General features: G+C 56.4%; 1 protein-coding gene across 1 annotated transcript in view; it reads right to left on the reverse strand.

Annotated features, from left to right (window-relative positions):
• Nucleotides 1-26,116, reverse strand: part of ANK1 (ankyrin 1) — a 198,462-nt gene extending 172,346 nt beyond the window's left edge. The window contains exon 1 of the mRNA XM_069485294.1: nt 25,991-26,116. Within this exon, the coding sequence (XP_069341395.1) occupies nt 25,991-26,116 (126 nt within the window). The remainder of the gene's footprint in view (nt 1-25,990) is intronic.
• Between the last annotated feature and the right edge of the window lie 562 nt (nt 26,117-26,678).

Here is a 26,678-nt window from a genome sequence, read left to right on the forward strand (position 1 = left end):
GACCTTCTGACAGGGCAAGGCCTGAATGCAGAGTCAAGACAACATGCGAAGTCTCATCAGAAATATTCCCGACATTTGTTGTAATTTTGTGAATGATTTATAACTTTATATATCTTGTGAATAATTAAGAAATGTTCCTGGGAACCTCTTTCAGCAAATCTTCTGGTAGGAATCTTAAATCGTTTGCCATAAGCTATCGACCCTGGTCTGATGTATTATTTACAAAGCTCACTGAAGCCTGGGATGAGGAAACACTACATTAAAACTGTTCCTTCCAAAATCTTTTTTAAAGAGCTTAGGAATTTGGGGGTGGGGGTGGGGGTCTGGGTGGGGCGCACAAAGTCCGTGGAACAAAAGTCTACGAGAGCCATTCGAACTTCCAGACAGAAGAAGTTTCCCCCAAGGTGGGAAGAACGAGAAAGGTGAGGCTTGGCGGGGAGCAAGGAGAGGGGTGCCTGGGAGCCCGGCGCCCGGCACAGCATCCTCGCCAGAGGCGCGGGGTGGCACCGCCCAGAAACACCTCCTGTTCTTGGAGAGACGAAGTGAGCTGAGTGACGCGCCCAGCACAGGTCTCCTTCCCTGTGCGAGTCTCTCTGCTGAGAAAGCACGGAACACATCAGAAACCCAGAGAGGAAGCATCAGAAAATGAGCTGTTCCTAATCTCCGAAACTGCGGTGGGACCAGATTGTCCCCTCGTCCCTTCTCTCTCTGGCGTTCTGACGCTAGCCTCACGGGAGCCCCTCCCCACACCATCCGTAAGGTCTCAGGTGGGGGGGGGCCTGTGCTTCTTTTCTTGATATTTATTTATTTATTTATTGTGTATTAATTTAGAGACACGGTCTCACTCTGTCACCCAGGCTGGAGTGCAGTGGCCCGATCACAGCTCACTGCAGCCTCCAGCTCCTGGGCTCCAGGGATCCCCCCTCCTCAGCCTCCCAAATAGCTGGGACGACAAGTATGTGCCATCATGCCATCATGCCCAGGCAATTTTTTTCCTATTTTTTGTAGAGACAGGGTCTCACTATGTTGCCCAAGCTGGTCTTGAACTCCTGTCCTCAAGCGATCCTCCTGCCTTGGCCTCCCGAAGTGCTGGGATCACAGGCGTGAGCTGCCACGCCAGGCTCTCTGTCCTTCTGGAATGTCACTGAGGAGAAGAATCATAGGGGTCTTGCTGACAACACACCTGTGGGGACCCCGTCCTCGGGGGTCTCACTGCAGCGTCCTGGGGCAAGACTCGAGAGGCGGGCCCTGCACACGGAGCCGGGGAAGACCCGGGCCTGCTGAGAACGCCACCCTTTGGGAAAGAAAAGCGGCTGAGAACCCAGGCCCGGCGCCCACCGAGGCCTGCGATGCTTCTGGACACTGGGATGCGCCGTAGGCTGCCGGCAGCTGACACCAGATTTCAATTTGGTGACGGGAGATACGGTGAAAGCTGATGTTCTCTCAAAATGGTAACCGGGAGGTGCTTGTATTCTCAGTATTGCCACAAGCCCAAAAGTTCGATGATTCAGCAATAAAGCTGGACTCTGAGCGCAGCAGTTCTCAAACTGCAGTGTGCACGAGACTCGCCGAGAAGACCCTGAAGAAAGGATCAAAGCCGAGGCTGCTTGAGCTCTGCCCCTGGGGACCCAGTTCGGTCGGCGGAGGACGCTGCGATTCCGACACGCTGCAGAGGCCCGGCCGGCGGATGTGGAGCCCACTGTGCAAGGAACAGGGACACACGGCACAGTCCCCAGAGCCGAGGTCCTCTCTAGTGCCTCACACGGGGCCAGGAGGCTGCGAGGTGCCGCCCAGGCGCACCGTCTTTACCGAGAGCCCTGACGGGAAGCGTGTGAGCAGGGGGGGAGGGGGCGGGGGGAGAATGACCCGGCTAACGCTTCTGCTAAAAAGAAAACAACAGCGATTTCAATGGGCACACTCTTTATGCAAGTCCACCCTCTGTCCCTTCTGCAGACGAGGCAGAGTCACCCTCCCCGTCACCCACTCACGTTTATGCATTCAAACCACAGGTGCTGAGCTCCGACCATGGTTCCAGGACACAGCGTCATTCCGTGCTAACCAGGCCTATGCCCCAGCCCCTGTCACTCAGGCATTCTTGACTCCACAGCATCAAGGGGCCTCTCGCTGACCCACTGGGCAAGGCTGCCCCCGGCCTGAGGATGCCAGAGCACAGCTGGGAGGCCCACGTGTTGGGGTGACGGGAAGACGTCAGTGAGATAAATCTTGAGCCCACCCAAAGCGGCAGTGGCAGAGGGATCCCTGGGGCTCCGTCATTAGCAGCCAGAGCTCTTGTTCCTGTTGGTGACGCTCTGACCAGGGCACTCGGGTTGTGCACCCCAGTGAGGCCCCTGGCCAGGCAGTGCAGCGAGGGGACACGGCTTGGTGCTCGGCTTAGCAAAAACTCCTTCCAAAGTCAAGGGCGAGCTGCCCCCCCATCCCCTGGCTCTCGCATGAGCACTCGGCTGACTAACCTGACCGACCCTCTCAGCATCCACCGGGCTCACGTGCTGGCTGGTGACCGTCTGGAGCTAGTCCTCTCTGCAGTCTCCACGCCCAGCGTAAGTCCGGCCATCGCCTCCAGCCCACCCCGCAGGCAGGGCCACTACTGTGGCCTTCACATGGCTCTTATATCGTTCTCGGACCCGCCAACGAGTCTGAATCGCTCTACAACTGGACTGGAAGCCACTGGAGGGCAAAGCTACCGGTCTGCCCTCCCCATGTCCCCACACAATCCAGGCAGGGCTGGAGCTGTGGTCGGTGCTTTAATTCATATCAATAAATCCTAATTGATGTGACTTGTTCTCCTGTCCCACTTTCCAACCAGCATTAGACACAAGCAGCCACTCCTACGGCTGCGCACAGCAGCTGGAAAGAGGGGGCCTTGGTGTGGGCAGCTGGGGTCCTAATTCCAGTTCTGCCACCATCTGTGACCAGTTCCCTGACTCCTCTGGGCCTTGATCTGCTCATCTTTAATTTTTTTTAATTTTTTTTTTTTTTTTTTTGAGACAGAGTCTCACTCCGTTGCCCGGGCTAGAGTGCCGTGGCATCAGCCTAGCTCACAGCAACCTCAAACTCCTGGGCTCAAGTGATCCTCCTGCCTCAGCCTCCCGAGTAGCTGGGACTACAGGCATGCGCCACCATGCCCAGCTAATTTTTTCTGTATATTTTTAGCTGTCCAGATCATTTCTTTCTATTTTTTAGTAGAGATGGGGTCTCGCTCTTGCTCAGGCTGGTCTCGAACTCCTGACCTCGAGCGATCCTCCCGCCTCGGCCTCCCAGAGTGCTGGGATCACAGGCGTGAGCCACCGCGCCTGGCCGACCTGCTCATCTCTAAAGTGGGATCACAATATCCCACACAGACATGTCCATAAGGATTAAACGCGACATGAATGTACCTGGCACATGCTAAATGTCCCCTTCCTACAATCTTAGAAATGTACTCACACCTGACAGCTCAGGTGCAGGGGGCAGGGGGGTCTGCTGGCCCCGCCCACGGGCAACAGAGCTTCTGCTTCCTCAGCAGTGAAGGAGAGAAGGCCCCACCAGCTCTGGGAGCCCACAGAGTCTCCGATTCTGGAGCCCAGAGCCCCTCTCCAGGGACACTCAAGTGTTTCTGGGTGACACCATCCATGGCTGGGGACCTCCAAGGCACACGAGTTTGGCACATGCCTACCCATGTCTTACAGGTTGAACTGTGTCCCCCCCAAAATGATGCACTGAAGTCTTAAGTCCAGCACCTTGAAATGTGACCTTATTTGGAAATAGGGTGTTCAGATCGGTGACCAAGCAAACATAAGGTCCTCAGGGTGAGCCCTGACCCAGTGTGGCTGGTGTCTGCACACAAAGGGAAAATGGCCACAGAGGCGGGCTCCCGGGGAGTCCAGGGGTGCAAAAGGTCGCCAGCAAAGCCACCGGGAGCCAGGAGAGGGGCCTGGAACAGGCGCTCTCCCACAGCTTCCAAAGGAGCCACCCTAACAACACCTGAGCTCGGACCCCCGGCCCCCGCAGCGTGAGCCTCCCGGTTTGTGGTTCTTTGCTATGACACACCTTGCAAGCTGGGACACTGTGTCTCGAGCCCTGGTAGAAAGCGTGTGTGGAAGACGTGACGTCCCCCAGAGCGACAGCAGCACGGAGGGCGGGGCTGCGCCTGCCGTGGGTCCGCGGGTCTCGGCCAGCCCAGCACCGGCCGAGCCAGAAGCCCTCCCGGGGGTCCGGGCCAGGCAGCCACACAGCAGACGACAGGGCCGTGGCAGCTGTGGATGGGCTCACTGCGTATGAGCTGCTGCTCTCACTTTGCTCGGCCGAACCCACTTCACAGAGTTTTTAATATTTCAGAGACACACCAGGCCAGCACCGCCAAAGCTGACTTGTAGTCTTAGTCACACAAGACACTTCCTCCAAACGATGCCGCAAGATGACTTCAAGTTAAACATCTCGTGGGGTGCGCAGAGGAAAGCAGCCACCCGGAGGCCGAAGCTCCCCAGACAGAGCGTGAACACGCCGTGGACACGCGTCCCCACGGCTGGGAGGCCTGAGCCGCGGTGGGCCCTCCAGCGCCCCTCTGTCAGGCCACCCACCCGCCGTCCGGCTCTGTTTTCATTTGCCACTTTGTGCCAGGCCCTGAGCCAAGACCCCCAGCACGTCATTCTACAGAATCCTCCAATGTTGCTCTTTTCCCCATTTCAGAGAAAAAAAGACCCAGGTCCAAAGGGTGCCAGAAGCCACTCAGGTTGCACTGTGGGAAGCCAGGATTCTAATCTAGCTCTAATCCCAAACCCCAGCTTCTCCTTGCTGAATAAGCCATACTTCTAGAAGGTCATCCCAGGTGAAGGTGGCAGTGAGGGTGAAGGCCTGCGTCAGAGCCGTGGGGGGCACGGCCAGCCGCAGATGCGTGGCCAGCACACCTGGGCCCTGGGCGTGCAACCCGCTGGGGCCTGGTGTACTTGGCTCACAGTGCTCACAGTGGACCATAAAGGGACCTTTAGGTTTAAGAAAGCAAAGATGAGACCCTCAGAAAGACGCAGTGAATCCTCTGGAAGATGAGGGGCCTGCCTGGCTCTTTCCCTGGAGTGACCTTCAAGAGATCTGCGGGGGGGCCGCTTCCCACTGCCCCCGAAGTCTCCAAGCACATCTGTCCCCATGCGCCAGCCCCAGCCGGCTCCCAGCTGGGGACGCTGTAGGGCCCAAGTCTCTGGTGACAAAGGCAGAGATTTTGAGGCAGAACAACAGGTAACATGGTTTACGAAAACACAGTATTAAATGCTCAATCCTTTCCAACTGCAAAGGATTCTCACCGCAGGCGCTCTGCAGAGGGGCAGGAGACGCCGTCCCTGCTAAAAGAGCTTTGCTTCTTCCACTGTTCACTCCACCTGAACTTTCTCTCCATTACAGGTCATTTTCTTGGGGAAAAAAATCACTATTCTATTTAAAAGATCTGGCGGATTTAATCTGTAAAGAAACAAGTGACTGAATTTTCTTCCCCTCTGCCCCAGCGTTTCGTGTTAACATCATCATCTGCAAACGTGTTCTGGGCACCTCCTCACAGGAATGGGTCTCAGTTACATTTGATGCATCACACCCTGACGTGCCGCTCTCTCCCCGGAACGCCTCCTCTGACCAGGCCTCATGTCCTCATGTGTATAATAAATAAGCCAGCACAGGCCAGAGCCCTTTGCAAACTGGCGAATGTCAGGTATTTCTACAGCTCGGGAGGGGCCCCCAGCAGAGTGGGCAGCTCTGGGGCGAAACCTGGGCCTTGCCCGCTTCACAGCTGGCCCTCAGGGGACCGCTGAGGCCCTGCACGCCGCAGCCAGCCCTGCCTCGGGCCCCTCCTGTCTTTGCTGGGGAAGCTGCCACCAGCACGTCCGCTTCACATGCTGGCCCAACGGGAGGCTGGAGAAGCTTGGGCCAGCGGCCTTGGCAGGACGTGTTTCTCCAGAAGCCGAACAGATCCAGCCAAGCTCAACACCAACACCCTCCCTGCGCATGCGTGCACACACACATGCACACACAATATGCACACACATGCACACACACATACACAATGTGCACACACAAACGCACATGCACACACATACACATGCACACATACACACAATGCACACATACATGCACGCACATACACACAATATACACAAACAATGCACAGGCACAGGCTCCTAAGTACCAAGAGACACGTAACAGGGAGGGTGGGGCTTTGAAAGGCAATGGCCCACACGTTTGGACACCCTGCGGCTGCCCCCTGCGGTGTGCCAGCACAGGGACTGCACCCCCACTGCCCACGGGACACCCTCGTTGGACTGCAGCTGCCTTCAAGGCCAGGCCCACAGCCTCTTACCAAGGACCAGCAGAAACCTGGAAATGCCTCCATTTCAGATCTTGTATTTTTGTCTCCTAGCCATCATAATGTGCTTCTGCTACATTAAATTTAATTTTGAAAGGTTGCTCTGGGCCCAAGAAAAGGACAATGAGTTGGGGCGAGAACGGTTTCACAAAATCATCGTTTCCCAGAGCTCAGCGGCTCACCGTGGCTGCACAGCCAGGCGGCGGGTGACACTGTTCCTGGCAGAGTGCGGCGGAGGGCGTGGGGCGGTGAGCTGCTCCTGCCTCGCTCCTCATCTCCAGGTGAGGCGTGTTGATAAGGAGGTGACGGGAGCCCCAACGGCGCCCTGACTGATCTGTCACCAAGGTGGCCCTGGGCTGCCTCCTTCAGAGCTGTCCAACGCCTCAGCACCGGCAGAGAAAAAATTTACAGCTGAGAACTTTGCTTTCTGGGTTCCGGCCTCCGTGTCCCCGTCTGCTTCCTCTCCGCAGTCACCCTCCGCCTCCCTCAGCGGCTTCCTGCTTTGGTTTCCCATCTCCAACCTGGAAAAATACCGCTGTCATCTCCAGCCGACTGACCCTCCGTTGGGCTGTTCCTCCAGGCACTTGCAAGTCAAACGAGGGCCCTCGGGCAGGTGGTGGTGGCCCAGAGGGACGACCCTGCAGGACATTTATGGAGCAGGGCCCGGAGGAACGTGGGATGACTGGGCCCCTCTTCTTGCCCCTTCTCTCTGCTCCTCTGACCCCCACGCCCTCCCGGCCTGCTCCTCCCAGCCCCGCTCGCCCAGGTGGCTTTGGTGTTTTCCTCCCTCACAGGAGACGCTACAGACTCTGCAGCCCCTGGGCACAGGGTGTCGGCTGTGCCAGGTCCTGGTTAGAGGCCGACAGCAGGTGGTGACTAAAGAACCCGGGGCAGGGAGGGGCAAGGGCTGGTGCACAGAATGGGCCAGAACGGACGAAGACAGGTGTCCGCGATGCTGAGCCTCCAGAGGCCCTTGCGAGAGTCACCTCGGGCCTCTGCTGACTTAGCGGCCAAAACAAGGTGAGAAGAGAGGGGTGGAAGTGACTTGGCCCTAGATCCACCCAACTCCAAGCCCCTGGCCCTGCCCAATGGGCCACCGAGCTCCAGCGCCAAGGCTCAGCAGACAGACGTGTGTGGCACATGCGAGGTGGCCGCTTCCAAGGCCGGCTGGCTCTGCCTGCTGTGCCGGGTGTTATGTGACTGCTGACTGAGTGAATGAAGCTACCGGCGCCTCCTCCTAGGCGGGTGGGCAGCTCGGCCACCGCAGGCAGCCAACAGCGTCTGTGTGCGCCAAGGAGAGCGGCTTTCCCGGGGGCGGCCGACTCCCACATACCCACACCGCCACGGCACCGCTTCCTCGGGGGAGCCACACCGTGTGTCTTCTCGGCTGTGTCTTCCAGTGTTGCAAGGCCCAGGGGCACGAGAGGGGAGACCCGAGCACCCCTCCTTTGCCTTCGTTCCCCGGTGGCATTCGAGGCTTCCTGGTGGGATCGCCCGGTGGCCTCTCAGGTTCGGGACCTGCAGCCCTCGACTCTCGCCTGCTGCCCAAAGACAGAAACCTCCTGCCTGTCCCCAACGCTGCAAGCGGTTTCCGAGGGCAAGGGTCTGGCCTCACCATGCACCCCAGGGCCTGCATGTTGCACCCCGGGACACGCCCCCCTGTGGGCTGTACCCGTCCTCACGCCCATTCCCCACGCCCCCTGCACAGGCGCCCCTGGCCAGGGCCCCACCGGGAGAGGGCTTGACACGGACGGTGCACTCGGGGGCGCAGGGGGCAGTGAACGTAACCTTGAAACCTCACTGGCACACAAGAGACCGAGGAGGGACAGGTGACCCTACGGGTAAGCCAGCAGGCTCGGCCGAGCTACCCGAGCAGTCCAGGGCTGGCCCAGCAGCGCGTGGTGTGGAGCTCAGACCAGCCGGGCCTGCCCACCTCCAGCACCTGCGCCCTCCCCGCATGCCGCTGGGGCGCTCTGCCTTCGGGCCCGAACGCTGACGAATACACACGGAAACCTCTAAAATTCTCACCCAATCCCCGTCGGATGCATCGACTTTGTCGAGAAACCAAGGCGGCAGAGGTGTTGGGTGGCGGTGGCCCCTCGCACCTCTGCGCCGCAGAGCACTTGTCCAGCGTCTGCGTGTGTCGTCTCACGCTCAGGGACCCGCCCGTGAGGGGACTAGACGGTTCCGTGGAATCTGTTCTTTTCGGTAAAGGCCATTTGATCAACCTAAAACTGCACTGGATTTCACGGAAAGACTCATTTATTATTATTACTTTGGAGACGGTCTCGCTCTGTCACCCAGGCTGGAGTGCAGAGGCGTCATCACAGCTCACTGCAGCCTCCAGCTCCTGGGCCCGAGTGGTCCTCCTGCTTCGGCCTCCTACAGCCACTGCACCTTGTGAAAGACTCACATTTTAAAATTTGCAAACCAAACTAATTTGTGTCCATATTTTTTAAAGAACAAAGGTATTTCATGGAACTTCCACACTGTCATAGAGGGGCCCCAGGGAAAAAATCACCATCCCACAGCGCAGGTAAGAAAGGCAAAACCAGCTGGCAACAGCACAAACCCAGCCCTGGCCAGCGAGCTCCTGACCACCCCTCCGGCTCCAGGCCAGGGCAGTCTGTGATGGGGAGTCAGATGGCACCCCTCCTGCCCGGTGTGAGACCTCAGGCGGGTCCCCCATGCACTCTGCCTCAATCTCCCATCTGGAAAATGAGGCTCATGGTGCAGATTCATCATTTTGTTCAGTACACACTTACTGAGCACTTACTGTGTGCCACTCTTAGAGACACTGGAAATAGAGTGAATGAGACAGACAAAGCCCCTGCTCTCACAGATTTATCTTTTAATGCTGGAAGGGGGAGACAGATAATAAAACAGAAAGAAATAGGATAATTCCAGATAGTAAAGAAAATTAAACAAAATAATGTCCAGAGCGGGTGGTGGGGTGGGTGGCGGTGAAGCAGACGGCTCAAGAGCAGGTGGTCCGAGAGGTCTTCTATGGGGTGGTGACATCTGAGCTGACATGGACAAAAGTGGGGTGAGCTAGCCAGGTGGCAGAGGCAGCAGACAGACGTGACTTCTAGCTGCCCCAAGAGGGCAGCCAGTTAGGGACGTCTGAGGAGAACAAAGGGCTGTAGCAACGTGAGGCAGAGGACAGGGACAGAAGGCTGGGAGCTTGGCAGGAACACTCCGCACACAGCTTGGCACCCAGCCAACGGCCCATGACCTGTGGCTACTGTTATTCCTGGTAAAAGAGTCACCTGAATGCACATACATTAACATTCTGGGGCCAGGCTCGGTGGCTCATGCTTGCAATCCCAGCACTTTAGGAGGCCAAGGCAGGAGTTTGAGGCCAGGAGTTTGAGACCAGCCTGGGCAACATAGCAAGACCCTGTCTTAAAAACATTCTGGAAGATGGCAGAGTCCAATAGCAGTACCAGACACCCACTCGCCTCAAATTCATGATGAGACTTATCAAATAATCCCAAATGGAGTTGGCAATGACAACAATTGAGAATTGCGTCTGCACCGGGCCTGGAGTATTGGGGTGCTTACTGCTTACCCCCCTGGGAAGACAGCACCCAAAGATTTATTCTGCATCCAGCCCAGTGCCACAGCCACAGGCAGGACACGTCTTTGCATCTTCACCTCACCTCCGACGTGAGAACGGTGCCCTGCCCGCACCGGCACCAAGTCCTACGGCGAAGCTGGAGGAAGAGGGGCTGAAGGCCGCCCTCCTGGCCTTCTCGCCAGAAGGCACAGCAGAATCTCACCTCCAGACAGGTGTGGGGAGCTGGTTTTGGAAAGAAGCTTCTCTGGACATCCCAGCTGCCGTGGCCAAGGTCAAACCACATTCAAGGTGAATCAGATAGAAGAAATATTAATACAAGTGCTCTAGCCCACGAAGACAACCTTATGGCCAGGACTGGCTACGTAACTTGTGTGGTCCAGGACAAAACGAAAATGTGGGGCCCCTTGTTAAAATGATGAATAACTCAGTGAGATCTTCCCAAGGGCAGGGTGCCCACCCGTGAGGCCAGCCTCGCCCTCGCCCACCGCGCAAAGGAGGGACAACGTGTTTCAAACACAGCACCAGTAGAATGGCCCCGCAGAGAAACCCAACGTGTTTCTGCCCCCTGCTCCGCCCCCAAGGGCCATGGCCTGGGGAATGCAGCTCATCACCTTGACCCCAGCTTTACCCAGGAAATCAGGGATCACTTCCTCTGGGTCGCTGCCCTCTGAGCTTGCTGTGAGAGAGCGAACGAGATAACGCAGGCCGGGAGCAGGAGCGGTGGCGCTGCACCGATGTAAGGGACTACTGTTATTCACAGGACCCAGAAGAGCTGGGATTTCTGAAGAACATTGACATTCCCCAGCAATTAAGTCAAATTAACATAATTCAAACAAAACATCTAATTTTAGCTGTGTGTAATGATTCCCCCTCAACAGAACAGACACTGCCGCCTCTCACTCGAAGACGCAGTGCCAGAGAGATGGAGGAAGGACAGCAAACCACTGTGACACAGGCCTTCACCCAGGCAGGCGCCAGATTGTCTCTGTCCTCACGACTGAACGGCGTGCTCCTGCGTGGCTCCCACTGCAGCCAGCCGCGGAGCTGCCTGCTGGCCCAGAGCCGGGGGAGGACCCAGCAACACCCCTGCTGGAGGGAGAATCTGAAGCCCCGAGGCTCTTTCAATGGACCAGTCCTGTGGCCTCAGTTTACCCATCTGTAAAACAGGAGCTATAATGCCTCTTCTGCCTCCCTTCCTCAAAGGATTGTTTAAGGATCAAAGGAGTTAATAATTACTGTCCCATGTGTCTGTGTTTAATGCAAATTACCAAATTCATTCATTCAACCAACAGGCTCTGGGGTGCGAAGTGACCAAGGCACTGTCTTTGCGCGCAGTCCAGCAAGAAAATCAGGCATTTAGCCCAGAGGCTGGCAAACCGTAGCCAAGGGCCAGATCTAGCTCACTGCCAGTTCTCATACAGCCCACACGCTAAGAATGATTTTTACATTTTTAAGTCATTGGGGAAAACAAAAGAATAACATTTTGTAATGCATGAAAATTAAATGAAATTCAAATTTTAGTGTCTATAAATAAAGTTTTATTGGAGCACAGCCATGCTCATTTGTTTGTGTATTGTCTGTGGCTGTTTTCGTGCTATGATGGCAGCATCGAATACTTGCAGCAGAGACTGAAATATTTACCTCCCGGTTGTTCACGGTAAAACTTTGCCGACCCTTGATTTAGACAAACAAAACCATGAGTGCTGTAACGGTGACGCTATCAGTGCCAATGGACACAGAGGAAGAAGCAGCTATTTCTGCCTAACGAAGCCAGGGAAGGCATTCCAGCAGAAGCGACCTTTTCTCCTGGACTTTGACGCTCCGCTGTGAGCCTTGGGAAAGTTGCTGCCCGGTCCCAGGCCTCGGTCTGCCGCCTACAACGTAAGCAGGTTGTACTTGAACTGGGGTCCCTTCCACTGCCGTCCTGCAACGCCGCACAGGCCCCTGAGCCCAGACGCGGGAGAGCCAACGTGCACCCACGTGAGGCCCTGGCTGCCAGCGCACAGGCTCCCCGCTGCACGTGGCACCCACAGGGCACTAACTAGGGCACTGGGACGAGGAGCAGTTTGGGACGATCTATCCAGGGCTTCTTTCCTTCCACCAGGCCCCAGAGAGGGCTCAGCCTGCTGCACCCAAACACGGCTCCCCGGCAGAGGCATCAGGCAGGTCCTGAATAATTTAGCACCCTGCACCGGCAGTGCAGACGGGCACGTCCCATTCTGCAGCCTCTGTTCCGCTGCCTCAACTCGGTAGGGCCACTTCCACGTGGAACAAAAGAAAAATTCTCTCTCACCTTCTTAGAGCTTCTCCCACCATACTGTACTCGAAGAATCACTGCTTGTAGGAGTGGGGATTTCTCGTGGGCCTGGGGACCTGGCTCTAGTGCTCTGTGTGGTCTGGACAAGCTGTTTCCTCTCTCCACATGGCAGTGTCCCCACGAAGGTGACAGGGTGGGAAATCCCCAAGGTCCTTTCCAAAAGACTGTACCATCTAGTCTAGTCCAGGCTCTTCCTTCTACAGGGGAGAAAACTGATGCCCAGAGAGGCGAAGTGAGTTCTCCAGGGTCACCCAGCCACTTCCTGAGAGGCAGAGTCAGGACCAGCACCTTTAGCTCCCAATGTCCCCATTCTAAGACACTGCCCAGCCACTGCCTCGTGGTACGTCATGTCTTGTCTCTGTCCACGACTATGCCTACATCTGTCTGTCTGTCTCTGTGTGTCTGTCTGTGCCTGTGTCTACACCTGTGCCTGGTGTGTGTGTCTGTCAAATCCATGTCTATATCTATGGGACTAGTTCTTTTTTGGGGGATATGAGCCTTCTCTCCCAAGTGGCTTGGAGACTAACATAGCTCAGGGATGGCATTTCCCCGATACATACAGTTCTAGTTCCCAAACTCTAGGCTCTGTGTTAGGTGCTTTTCAAATGTCCTTTGTGGCCGGGCATGGTGGCTCACGCCTGTAATCCTAGCACTCTGGCGAGAGAATCGCTCAAGGTGATGAGTTCGAGACCAGCCTGAGCAAGAGCAAGACCCCATCTCTACTAAAAAAATAGAAAGAAATTATCTGGCCAACTAAAAATATATACAGAAAAAATTAGCCGGGCATGATGGCACATGCCTGTCGTCCCAGCTACTTGGGAGGCTGAGGCAGGAGGATCGCTTAAGCCCAGGAGTTTGAGGTTGCTGTGAGCTAGGCTGACGCCACGGCACTCTAGCCCAGGCGACAGAGTGAGACTCTGTCTCAAAAAAATAAAAATAAAAAATAAAATGTCCTTTGTGTTTAGCCTTCTGCCCCTTCCTCCCTGTCTTAGGCACTTGATTTCATTTTGTTTAATCCTCACCATAGCTCTAGGAGCAGTCAGGCAAGATTTTAAAATCAGGCAGCTGGGATGAGCCCCGGCTCTGGCTCTGATGAGATGTATGGCCTTGGGTGGGTTCCTTAACCTTCCGGAGCCCCCTAAAGTCCTCACCTGTAAGTGGGGTTCCCACACACCTGCCCAGGAGGGAGCTGGGGTGGGCAGTGCTCCTGTCAGAGACGCCCCTAGCCCTCCCCCATCTCCTTTCGTGGAGAGAGCGTCAGCCGCACTGGCTGGGCCTGGCCGTTTCCTGCTAGTGGCGGTGTGCTCTGGGACTTGGTTACAGGTGCCACACCTTACACAGCTGGGAAAACCCTCCGCCAACATACGTGGCAGAGTGTGAAGGGGTCCGTCCACACCCCGTCCACGCTCCTTCAGGGCAGGCCCCGCTCCGTCAGCACCTCTGCCCCAGACTCGGAGCTCAGAGGAGGTGAAGCGTAACGGGGGAGCGGGACCAGGCTGCGGGCGGGGGGACCGGCTTGCGGGAGGCGCAGGCCAAGGGTGCCCAGCAAACCAGGAGCAGGGGGAGTTAGGGGCTCAGGTGCCGACCGGCGCGTGGCCTCGGAGCTATGGGAGAGTTTGGACTTTGTCCTCAAGGCAGTGGGAAGCAGCTGAAGGGTTTTAGGAAGGGAAGTGACAACTATCCAATTTATGTTCGGAAAAAAGTGATTCTGGCTGCCAGACACAGAGGGGATCGGAAGGGCCAGAGGCAGTGACGATGCAGGCAGAGCCGGGAGGACAGGCAGGGGCGAGGACGGCGAACTCGTCGCAGATATCCTTAAAGCTCTCCCCGAAGAACCTAACGATGGTGCCGCTTTGACCTTGGTGCAGAGCCACAAAGGTAGATTTTTCCGTCTGTCTCCTGGAAGTCCTGTGGGGTGGCACAGCCATCTGGGTTTACAGGGCTATAATTCAACACACTGGTGACAGCCCAGATGTCCTTCAAACGCAGATCTGTTCAAGAACGAAGTCAGAAGGCTACGACACATGTGGCCAGCAAGAAGACGATACTTTTTTAAAAGACACTATTTGACTATGGTTTGCTCTCCGGGAAGTGGATGCCGCAGAAGTGCACTGGCTCGAGAAGCCAGTGGCAGTAACGCGGTTCCCAGCTCTTGCTCAGTGCGGTGGGCAGGCCGTGGGGCCTCCTGTGTGTGCTGCAGCTCTCCCAAATCAAGAAGACCTGCTGGCTGGGCCTGTCACAGGCCAGTCCCTGCCCACAGCCTCACAGGCTGTCCAGCCACTGGCACCATGTGGCCCAAGACGGGCAGGGCAACGGCCCATTCCCCGAGCGTTACCAATGGCAGAACCAAAGCAGCTCTTCCAAGGGGCATTAAATGCACTCACCAAATCCCTGCCATAGGGGACTACACTTCTCTGCCAATCCAAGGCGACCTTTCAGACAGGTCAGACTCTGAAGCTTTTCTGACTTGGGCTGTTTCCGATTCTTCAGTCACTGGAGTTTTCGATCAGGTTTGCATTTCTGCAGTCCTTCCCGATTCGGTAGGAAACTGGGGCAATACCAGACGGGTACTGCCAGCCTTGGGCTCTAACCCGGTGGCCATTTCCAAAAAGGACCTCACCGTATATAAATGATATACAAGGTAAGGCCGGGCATGGTGGCTCACGCCTGTAATCCTAGCACTCTGGGAGGCCGAGGCGGGTGGATCGCTCGAGGTCAGGAGTTCGAGACCAGCCTGAGCAAGAGCGAGACCCCGTCTCTACTAGAAATAGAAAGAAATTATCTGGCCAACTAAAATATATAGAGAAAAAATTAGCCGGGCATGGTGGCGCATGCCTGTAGTCCCAGCTACTCGGGAGGCTGAGGCAGGAGGATTGCTTGAGCCCAGGAGTTTGAGGTTGCTGTGAGCTAGGCTGACGCCACGGCATTCACTCTAGCCCGGGCAACAAAGCAAGACTCTGTCTCAAAAGAAAAAAAAAGATATACAAGGTGAGAATTTAGCCAAGTGGGACCAGACTTCCACCTTTTAAGTCCCATTTAGGGTCAAAGACGAAATTTCCAGTGGTCACATTTTTAAAGTCTTTTTTTTTTGTTTTGTTTTTTGTTTTTTGAGACAGAGTCTCACTCTGTTGCCCAGGCTAGAGTGAGTGCCGTGGCGTCAGCCTAGCTCACAGCAACCTCAAACTCCTGAGCTCAAGGGATCCTCCTACCTCAGCCTCCCAAGTAGCTGGGACTACAGGCATGCACCACCATGCCCGGCTAATTTTTTCTATATATATTTTTAGCTGTCCATATAATTTCTTTCTATTTTTTAGTAGAGATGGGGTCTCGCTCTTGCTCAGGCTGGTCTCGAACTCCTGAGCTCAAATGATCCGCCCACCTCGGCCTCCCAGAGTGCTAGGATTACAGGCGTGAGCCACCGCGCCCGGCCTTAAAGTCTTTTATTTACCCATCCAGAGCTCTGGTGCAGACGTGTTTCTCTCTGCCACCCGCCCCCAGGTCCACAGCCTACTAACACTCAGGCCTGGGGCTTTATTGGCAGGAACTGAGGCATTGGCCCTGGCATTTATTGAGTGCCTACTATATTCCAGGTGCTCTCCATGTATTAAGTCATTCAATCCTCCCGATTAACCCTGCATGGCTGTTGGGTAGGCACTATCCTCTCCACCTTACAGGTGGCAAAACTGAGTCTCCAGAGGAGTCACAAAGCAACACGCCCAGAGTCACTCAGCTAGGAAACACCTGCCTCCATCACACCCTAAAGGCCACACCTCTCCATCACTGCTTTGACTTCACACTCAGAGATGATCTTCCGACACACACTGAAGCCCTTTTGATTCTCTGGTTACCTTGCCCGTGAGCGTCCCGGAACAAGATGCGGCAGGGCAGCCCAACCCCTCAGGGACTCGGGAGGTGATATCCAAGTTGAGTTCTGATGCAGGAGTTGGCATTTGTGCTGGAGGCCAAAGTGCAGCACATGGGAAGAGGCAAAGGCCAGCGAAACACACCCCCCCAAAGTATCGGGGGAAGCTCAGAGCACAGCCTAGCCCAACGTGCAGGGAAGGAAGCCATGAGATGGGAGAGGCAGCCGGGGGAGGGCAGGGCAGGAAGCCAGGGTAACACGCCTGGGCTTCCTTCTAAGGGCAATTACGGAGCCACTGAAGGACTTGCAGGGGGAGTGTGGAGATCTGATTTGCATTTCTGGAAGATCACCCTGGCTGCTGAATGGAGCATTAGACCCAGCACACACACTCTCTCGCGCTGGTTTACAATGGATGGCCTCACATGCCAAGACCCAGCTTGCCCGGGCTCTCGGGGGCCACGCTCCAGCTCCACTGTGAGCCAGTACATCCTGTTACCTCCTTGGCTCTGCTCCACATCACCTTGGGATTCCTCGCTGGGGGTGTGACGTCATCTATGAATTCTAGCCTTCATCTTCAGAAGACACACAGGCATAGAGGGCCTGGCTACCCTCTTTGACAGGAAGGGCATCTCTGTCTTTTCTTTTTCTTTTTTGTGTCTCAATAACATACAGTGTTTATTTTCCACAATTATTAAAAACATGGAAAGGAATTAAAAAGAAAACTTATTCACCCAGAAACAAACACAGCACAGATGACCACTGCTAACAGCTTGTGTGTTTCCCAATTTAATTGCGTGTTACTTGGCCACACCCACCCTCCGTTTTCCTGGTCTGTGCAGCCTGTATTACATACACAAGCTTATATTGTGCCCACTGAAAGTCAACATTGCAACTAAAGCATGTTCCCATTTTTTTTTTATTAAAAGCGTATTCTCAAAAACACATTCTTTTAGGCATTGTGTTTAGTGAACGCGTAACATGTCACCATACGGGAGGATGGCTCTGCAGTCCCTTCCTCAAGAGCCAGCTGGACCTCCCCCTCCAGTCCCCTCCAGCCCCAAGATGGGGGTGTCTCTCCCTGCAGCACAGCACCCACCCACCAGTCAGGCTCCTTACTGCCGACGCCCTGTGGGCTCGGTGGCCCGAACGTGCACAGACCTGAACTGACGGCCGGCCCCTCCCCCACAGCCCAGCAGGCCCCGATATTTGTCTTCTCGCTGTGCGAACTGCCTGATGATGTGTGCCCCAAACCTCGTCACACCTTCCTAACTCGTCCCCCGCCTCTCTCCTAGCTCGACGAAAGGCACCACCAACTATCTGCCCAAACACGAAGCCAGGAAGGAGTTTTTGTTGACATCTGATCCTATGACATGCATACGTATGTGTGCAAATACGTAACGTATGTTACGTATTTTCAGCATCATCCCTTCTGCCCACACGCACCCACGAAGGCCAAGCTCCTCCACCACTCAGTGTTCCCCATTTGTCACTTGTTCTCCATCCTCATCCAGCGTAGACTTCAGCGGGATTAGCCTCAGCCTTCTGGGTGCCCTGCTTGCCACAGAGCTGCCCGCCACACCCCCTTGCTGCACAAAAGGCACAGTGACCCACCAGGCTTCTCTGGAGCCCTCAGGGCCTCCTGTGCCCCGCCAGGCCCTGGGCTCCCTCCCCGGCCGCGTCCTAGCCTCCCCCAGCCTGCGCCATGAGGCCCGCGATTACCCCATCCTCCAGACCCCACTTTCGCACCTCCACACGCGGCGCTTCGCCCTCAGCTGAACACCCGGCCCTCGGTCACCGACCGGCCCCTGACCGTCCACAAAGACACAGCCCAGCTGCCACCTCCTCCATCCTCCACCTCCTCCATCCTCCACCTCCACCATCCTCCACCATCCTCTACCTTCACCATCCTCCACCTCCTCCATCCTCCACCATCCTCCACCTCCTCCATCCTCCACCTCCACCATCCTCCACCATCCTCTACCTTCACCATCCTCCACCTCCTCCATCCTCCACCTCCTCCATCCTCCACCATCCTCCACCTCCTCCATCCTCCACCTCCTCCATCTTCCACCATCCTCCACCTCCTCCATCCTCCACCTCCTCCATCCTCCACCTCCTCCATCTTCCACCATCCTCCACCTCCTCCATCCTCCACCTCCTCCATCCTCCACCTCCTCCATCCTCCACCTCCTCCATCCTCCACCTCCTCCCTCCATCCTCCACCTCCTCCCACCATCCTCCACCTCCTCCCACCATCCTCCACCTCCTCCCTCCATCCTCCACCTCCTCCCTCCATCCTCCATCCTCCACCTCCTCCATCCTCCACCTCCTCCCTCCATCCTCCACCTCCTCCATCCTCCACCTCCACCATCCTCCTCCATCCTCCACCTCCACCATCCTCCACCACCTCCCTCCATTCTCCACCTCCACCATCCTCCTCCATCCTCCACCTCCTCCATCCTCCACCTCCTCCATCCTCCACCTCCACCATCCTCCACCTCCTCCATCCTCCACCTCCACCTCCTCCACCTCCACCGCTCCCCTCTGCTCCCCGGGCCCGGGCTGGTGTGGCCAAGCCGGTGCTGCTTATTCTCCCAGAGACCGGTCACTCTCAACTTGCCACTGCTTTTGGGGAATTGGGTACAGAGTAAGTAACAAGTAAATACAAATCCCCTCTGCACAAGCCTCTTTCCTGCACTGCCTGGCTTTAGTTTCCTTAGCCTTGTCATGCCCAGCACCTTGTCCCAGTCTGTCTGCTACGGACACCCAGCCTGCTCCACACAGGCGTCACCCGAGGGAAGCATGCTAGACACGGTGGCCCCCCACCTACCCCGAGTCCGACCTGCAGGTATGAGGGGGCAGCTCTCCGCGTGGCGCGCCCCTCCCCCCAAAGTGGTTCTGATGCTAACAAAGTTGAGAGGTCACTGGGCCTGTTCCTCGCTTCCCTCTTTCCCAGTGGGTCTTACCTTGGGGTTCGGGCTGTCCCTTTACTCTCAGAATTAGTTCTGAGTGCCACAGCAGTGACGAGTCCACACTCCTCTCCCTTCCCCATGATGCCCCCTGCCCTGGCCCACCCCGTGACAGTCTGCGTCTGCCCCCCGACTGCGCTCCTCTCCACAGGCACTTGGGAACTCCTCAGACCACTCGGCTTCTTGGGGGCAGGCAATGAAATGCTGGGATTTGGGAGATGGCGAGAGACTTCCCGGACGAGAGCCAGCCTTGCTCATCGATTCCCACCGTCCCCGACACTCCGACTCCAGGCGCGGCTGCCCGCGGTGCTTCGGCCCAGGCCCAGGGCCACAGGGCTCCGCGGTTCTTCCACACGCCCCACACAAAAAGCAACAGTCCGGACGAGAGGGAAATAGGCGATAATGGCAGAAACGCTGTCTCTCTGTATGTGTGTGATCAACACTAGGCCATCACGAGGACCAGACGTCGACTGTGTGTTGACAGAGAAATCTCCAAACCAGAGAGTCAAAGGGGACACAAACCTGTGGTGAGACAGGGCAGCCAGAGACGACGAGGTGATGCCGGGCGCGGTTCTCATGTGCTCCTTCCCCTGGACTCGGTGCTGGCCTGGCTACCCCTGGGGCACTCCGAGGGGCCTCCGGACACCCTCTGCCCGCCAGAGCCAGGGCCCGCGGGCTCTGCCCGAGCCCTGCATTCTCTGCCTTGGGTCACTGCTGCTTCCGGCAGCTCTGCCACCAATCTGTAAGTCTTGCGCTTCAGGGAGGACGAGAGCCTTCAGCTTCGACTCTCCTGTCAGTACTAGCACAGCTCTGAACATGCTCAGGGTGCAACCAGTACCTGGGAGGCAGCCTCGTCCCGTGGCTGTGACGAAGCCGCGCAGTCAGGCCAGTCTGGGTGGCAGCCCCGGCTCTGGAGTCACCAAACCATCGGAGGACACAGTGAGATAACGCACACAGCACACGTGGAACACTGCAGACACCCCGTAAATGCAGGCACCTCTGTTGGCACCTGTCATTGTCAATGATGCTCTCAAATTGATGAAAAGGCAACTGAATATGTATTATCACCTTAGCAAAAACCCAGACAGACCTTCTTTGAGAAGCATCCAAGCATACTGGAAGCAAATGAGAAGGAAAAAAAGTTTGGTTTAAAAAAAAATTGGCTGGCCATTAAATCTTTGCTTTGTCTTTGAGTGTCTATAAGGCAGGTTTTTCCTCCTTGGAGAATGTGTTGTGCTTTGCACTCCGAGATCCATGGAGGACCTCGGAGGAGTCTGGTCAACCCAGACTACCACACGCTCCATTATCTGTGATGTTACACCCTGATTTCCTGTCCGTGGCTCTAACAGTGATTGTAGTCTCAGAAACACTGGGAACCACTTTTGTGTTCCCCCTTTGATATACAGCCACAAATGCCATGCCGGACGTTAACAAAGCTTGAAAACATCCAAGGCCTGTCTTGAAGTTATAGACTGGACCCGTGTAGATTACAGAGCAGGTCTATGACAGTAAGTCTTGCCAAAATAGAATATTCATTTTTCCCCTGAAAATAAAAGGAAGATCCGATTGGCAGCATCCTTTTCTCATTTACCAGCCCTGAAATAATAGCGTGCCGCCTTCCCAGGCAAACACTGAGATTTCACGCTACCACTGGAAGACCAGGCATGAACTTTGGCATAGGATTTATTAGAAAGAATAATTTAACAATCATGTTACTAACTATAACCCTGTAAATATATGAGAGTTTTAAAACTTACAAAGCACACTCTCATTTATTATCTCTTTTGATTCTCATCCCTATTTTATAGATGAGCAAAGGGAGCCTCAGAGAACTTCAGAGTCTTATTTGTAATTCACGCGCATTTAGCTGAAACTGGCCCCTGACTCCGAGTCCAGTGCTCTGCGAGGGGGAGACTTTTGAGCTTTTCAAGAGCCAGAAATGGAGACACAGAGCTAAGGAAAGTTTATTGCCTTTCTCAAAAAAACAAGCATCAGTGACAAGAGATTTTACTTCAGTCAGAATAATTAAAGGGGGAAAAATAGATTTACTTGGTACCAATTCTTTAGGGCCAACTCTTTCAAAACTGAATAGAAAGACTCAGAAAAAAAATCTAAACTAGTTAAATATAGCTTCTCAATCAATTCAAGCCATAAGTATTTACGAAGTGGTTATGCACAAAGACTCAAGCGCTGGCTTCAAGGAGCTTACAGTTTGGCAGAAGGAATAAAACAAGAACTTCTGCTGGTGCATGTGTGCGGAAGCGTGTGCGTGTGCCCATGTGCGTGTGTGCGGGCACACACACCGGGACGAAGGCCAAAGTACGCAAGGTGCAGAGAGAGAAGTGGGCAAGGAGAAGGGCAGCCAAGAGAGTTTTCTCATAGGAGGGGGCGAGGGGCTCTGACACTGCGGGAGGAAGAAGTCGGTGACGGTGAGTGCTGGCCTACGCAGAGGTGTCCCAAAGGCACGCTGAGGACCCGCTAACACAGATGAGAGTCACACGGTGCACACTCACTAGTGCCGGCTCATTTTTACTAGAATGGGGAAGAAGCCTCAACTGGGGTTTTAAAAAGCATTGCCACATTGAGAGGAGAGAACCAGAACTGGCCAGCGGGCAGCCTTCGCCGGAGTGAGCACGAGAAACAGAGCCTGCAGGCCGGCTCGTGTCCCCATCACAGCGCCTCCCAGAGCCACGGCCACTTCCACTGTGTGAGACGCCCAAATGTACTAAAATAAGAAGAAATGCCAAAGGAGCACCAAAGTTGTGGCTTTAAAGGCTTACAACTAATAAATTAACACTTTCAGTAATTCACATGCAATGCACCATGGTTATGCTTACCCAAAAGCCAAACAGAGACTTTACGTACAAGCATCAATGCACGCTGCAACATCTATTGGTGAAAGGGTTCAGCCACAGGACCCAGGTTTACAGTTGTGTGATGAACGTTGTTCTCCTTCAATCCTGTCAGCTGTCTCTGGGATTAATTTATAAACACAACTGGAGACAACAGCAGAAGTTTACATTTGAGGCCCTCTGCAACTGGGAGTCGTGGGCCAACATGATTCTCCTGCTTAACTTCCCTGCTTCCTCCCTCCCACTTCCCCACCTCCCTGACCCTTAAACCCTCCTTGTCACAACTACTCCAGTCTCTTGCAAGTCCCCCTAAAATCTCCCCTGTGATTCTAACCACTGGATCAACTACGGACACCTCTGCAGTCCGGGCAGGGCTCCTCCAGCGGAGAGGGAGGCCGGCAGAGCTGTCTGCACAGCAGAGAGGTGGAGGCCAGGCTCCACTCCTGGGCTTCCCTTCTCTCTCTTCCTGCGGTCGTCCTCCATCCCTCTTTGTAAGTGCTTGGCTCCTTGGGGCCCTGTGCAAACACTGTTGTTCCAAATGGCTAAACCGCCTGACAGTTAGTGCAGCAGACACCCTGTGAGGAACTAACCACACGCTCATTGGTGGGATTCACTGCACCAAAAGATAGATGGTCCCACCGCCTGCCTACAAATCCCCACGGCTTTGCAAATGACTAGAAAAGAAACATCAGGCTTTCTTGGGGTACCCCCAAAAGACAGTCAGTCAAACAATCCTGTGGATTATTCACAGGAACACATGCCAGTGACCAAGACACACCAAGGCAGGCAGAGACAAACATCATATGAACTCGCTCATTCAACCATTCATTCCATGAACACCTACTGCATGCTCCTTGCATGGCAGGTTCTGGGCTAGGTGCTGGGTACACAGCTGTGACGAGGACACGATCTTTCCCTTCACCGTCAGAGGATGAAGCAGGCGGACAGACGGGACAAGAAGAGCTCAGGAGACACCACCCAGGGGTCCCACAGGCATGAGGGTGGCAGGCATGGCACCACCCCATAAAGCGAGGCTGAGACGTCAGCCTCTCCTCTCCCTATCTGTCTCGGAACCCTTCATCTCTTCTTCCTTCCTTGAACTCTGCCCTCATCCACCCTCTGCCTCACTCTCCCTCCACCTCCCTGTCCTCCTCTCCTCCCCTCACCTCAGCCTCTGGGTAAACATAAAACACACACAGCTTAAGCCTAAGGCTCCCTGAAAGCTGTCATTCTTCCTGCAAATGTCGGCTTCACACACCAGCTCTGGCATTTATGGATTTCCATCCCAACCTTCAGAAGCAGGGGAGACTTATCGGTAAATGTCATAAATGCTGGATTTTATTTTTTTAAAGAAAGAGCTGCAGTCCCAGTAAGAGGCACCTTAGGAGGACGGTGCAGGGTGAATGGAGCCCCACGAGGGTGCAGGCGTTTCCAGCGCTCCAGAGTTTAGCTCGATTCCTGCGTCGAGGTGGTTTCTATCTGTGTCAGTCACTGCGTCACAACGCCAGCCTCCTGCACCCGCCGCACTCAGCACCCTCGGCAAGTGCCTTCACGCGCCAGATCATCCACTGTAACACTGTAACCATCATCCAAGTCACAACCCGATGATTTCCACACACGAGAGGATGTGGCTCCGCACTGCCAGTCCCCACGAGGCAGGTTACCCACGGGACAGCCACCTCTCCTTGGAGTAAATTCAGCATGCCCTTGGCTCAGCTAAGCATTGCCATGCACAGCCAGCGCCTGGCAGGAGATGCTCATTTGCACGTACCAAGTTCTGTCCTCACGTTGATATGAGAAAAGAGGCTGGTTCACAGCCTCCCTGTAGTCTGTGAGACAGACTGTAAAGTCCTCAGCTGCTTGATTTTAAAACACTTTGCCTTGAAAAATTAGTTCATCTGTGGAAAATGGCTCTCAGTTGGACTTCACCTCACATAAACCTTCAAATTGGCCCCCTGGCCCTCGGCGCCCTCACCGGGCCCTGTGAGAGCTTCCTCCAGATGCTGCTCTCTGCACAGCACTGCCCCTCACCCTTCCCTCCAGGGCCTTCCACCTTCTTGCCTTCTTGTGATTTTAGATTTTGCTATAAATTGCGACTCTGTTCTCTGAGATGGCTCTCAAGGCCAGCCTAATGGCTTGGAGAGCTCACAATCCTTATGAAACACAAACAGCACCCCTACAGCCCACCCCTTACCACAGCCCCCACACCCCAAAACAGTTTACGTCATTGCTATCACTTCGAATTAAGATTTCCTCATTGTTGCAGCAATCATAGCACCCGGAATACTGCAGAAAATAATGAAAATCCGTATGGAAGGTTTTGGGCACTTACTGACGCAGCATGCTGAGACCAGCTAGTAAAACAAGATAACACCGTTTGTGGGGAGGAGAATATAGTATCATCTAGCACTAAAAAATAGAAATAAAGTTCACCAAGAATGCAAAGAATAACGCCAAAGTAAAAAGAATACTGAAATTGCCACTTTTATAGTGTGTCTCCTATACAGTCAGAATTATAGGGAGTTTTGCAGAATGGAAAAAAATCAAAAAAAGAAGAGAAGAGAAAATTTTGCTTTAACTATTGCTGAAAAAAATTATTTATGGTATCAGGAGCGTCAAGGAGGAAGCTCGAGAGCAAGAAGTGGGATAAAAACACTGAATGAGCCGTTTTGGAGAGGGCTGTCTTGGCTCCAAAAGCAAGAGGCAGGCATGGAAACCCAGAGCACGCCTTCCTGAGAAGCGGTTTACTTTCATGCCAAGAAAGTGGGTGAGCACCGCGTTCAAGCAGACTTCCCCGCCTGGCTCACGAGACGGGCTCTGGTAGTCCAGACCCCGGCACAGGACCTGACGAATTCTCCAAGTGGCACCAGCCCAAACTGATTCACCCTGGGCTTGGGGAAGGCCCCTTTTCCGTCCTGCTACAGGGGGTGCCTTTGAGAAACTCCTCTTTACACACAAGTGACAACTGCTCAAGGGACGAGGGGCCGCTGCCTTCCGAAGGGCACGGAAGCCCCAGGGCGGTTACTCCTGTGGAAATCTGAGGCGTCTCTGCCCCTGTCCCCTCTCTGCGACAAGGCTGCCTGCGGGCCCTGCGGACCGCCCGGGGGAGGCGTGACCCACAGCCGGCCTGTTCCCAACTCTGCTGCCCGCTGCGGGCTCAGAACGGGTCAATTTCAGGACAAATGTCTCCTTCCCACCAAGGCCAGCGCCCCTGCCCCGGACCCCGGGGCCCACTCCACCCTGGGCTACGACGGGCGTCCTGGAGCCGGAGTTGGGCGTCATCCGCGTCCAGAGTCACGCCGCGGCGGCCTCCCCGCCGACGGCCTCCCCGCGGTCAAGGTGCTTCCACCTGGACAGCGTGTCCGGCCGAAAGTGCCCGCAAAGGCGCTCTGATCGGGGCAAGAAGGCCCAGACCACAAAGGAAGGGCTAAAAACAGCGGCCGTCGCCTTCACGGGGGTCTCCACGCCCCTCACAGAGAGCCACCTACTGGCGCCCGTCCGCAGAGCCGCCCTGGGGCCGGGCCGGGCCGGGCGGGCGGCACCGCGCCATTCCCACGGGGACGCCCCTCGCGCACGGGCGGCCGGTCCGGAGGGACCCCCGCGCCGACGCTGCCCAGTGCCGGGTGGGGGCGGGGAGCGCCCTCCTTTCCGCCGCCAGACCCGGTCCCGAAAGGCGCTTTCGGCTCGCGGAAGGCCGGGGAGGGGAGGGAGCCCCTTGCTTCGGCGCCCCGGAAAAGGTGCTCCCGCGCCGGAGAGCGGTCACGGCGGAGGCGCGGGCCGCGTGGACCCGGACCGGCCCTCCGGAAAGCCGGGCTCGGGGCGCGCGCCGCAGCCGCAAAGTTGGTCCCGGGCGGCCGCGCCGCCGGCGTCTGTCCTCGGTGCTGAGAGGCGCCCGCGGCGGCTTCTGCGCGCCCTCGGCCTCGCGGCGCCCGCGCGCCCTTCCACCTGCCGTGCGCTCCTCCGCGCCGGCCCCGGCCCCGGCCCGCACAGCCGCCCCGGCGTCGCCCCTTCCCCGGCGGCCACCTCCAGCCGCCGCTGTCGCCGCTGCCGCCACCGCCCCCTCGTACCTTCTTCTTGCGGTCACGGGAGCGGTTCCTGCGCTTCCTGTTGGACTCCTCCTTCTCCTTCTGCTCCTGGAGGGCCTGCGCCTCGATGTCTTTGATCTTCTTCAGCTGCTTGGCCGCCTGAGCCATGGCGGGTCACGGCGCGGCGCCCTTCCCGGACCCTCGGCCCGGCGACCCCGGTGGCGACGCCCTCCTTGAAGGCGGAAAAGGGGTCTCCGCGCTGCGGGGGCCGACTTCCCGCGGGTCGGGCTGCCGCGGGTCGGGGGGACGGCGGCCGCCCGCGGCCCCGGTGGCACCTGCCGAGCGGCCCGAGCTCGCTCCCCGGCGCCGGACAGCCCGGCTCGGCCCCGCCCCCGCCCCTCCCCCCGCTGCGGCGGCGCGGGGGCGGGGCGGCTCGCACTGCAGCGCGCGGCCGGCGCGGGGCGGGCGCCGCAGCTGGCGCGGGCGGGCGCGGGGCAGCGGCGGGACCCGGACAAAGCGGGCCGCCCGCGCGCGGGGGACCCAGCGCGGCCCGCATGGCCGCGCCCGGGCCGAGGGGAGGCTGCGGCGGCGGGAGCGGCGGCCCCGCGGGCGGGCGGGCTGGGGCGCCCCCGGGTGGCCGTGCGGGCCGGGCGCGGTCCCGGGCTCCCCCGGCGCTCGCGGGAGCCAGACTGCCCCTTCCGAGCGTGTGGGCCTCTCCATCCGCGTATTT

Source organism: Eulemur rufifrons, chromosome 12, assembly GCF_041146395.1.
Source record: "Eulemur rufifrons isolate Redbay chromosome 12, OSU_ERuf_1, whole genome shotgun sequence".
In the NCBI taxonomy this organism is placed as follows: Eukaryota; Metazoa; Chordata; class Mammalia; order Primates; family Lemuridae; genus Eulemur; species Eulemur rufifrons.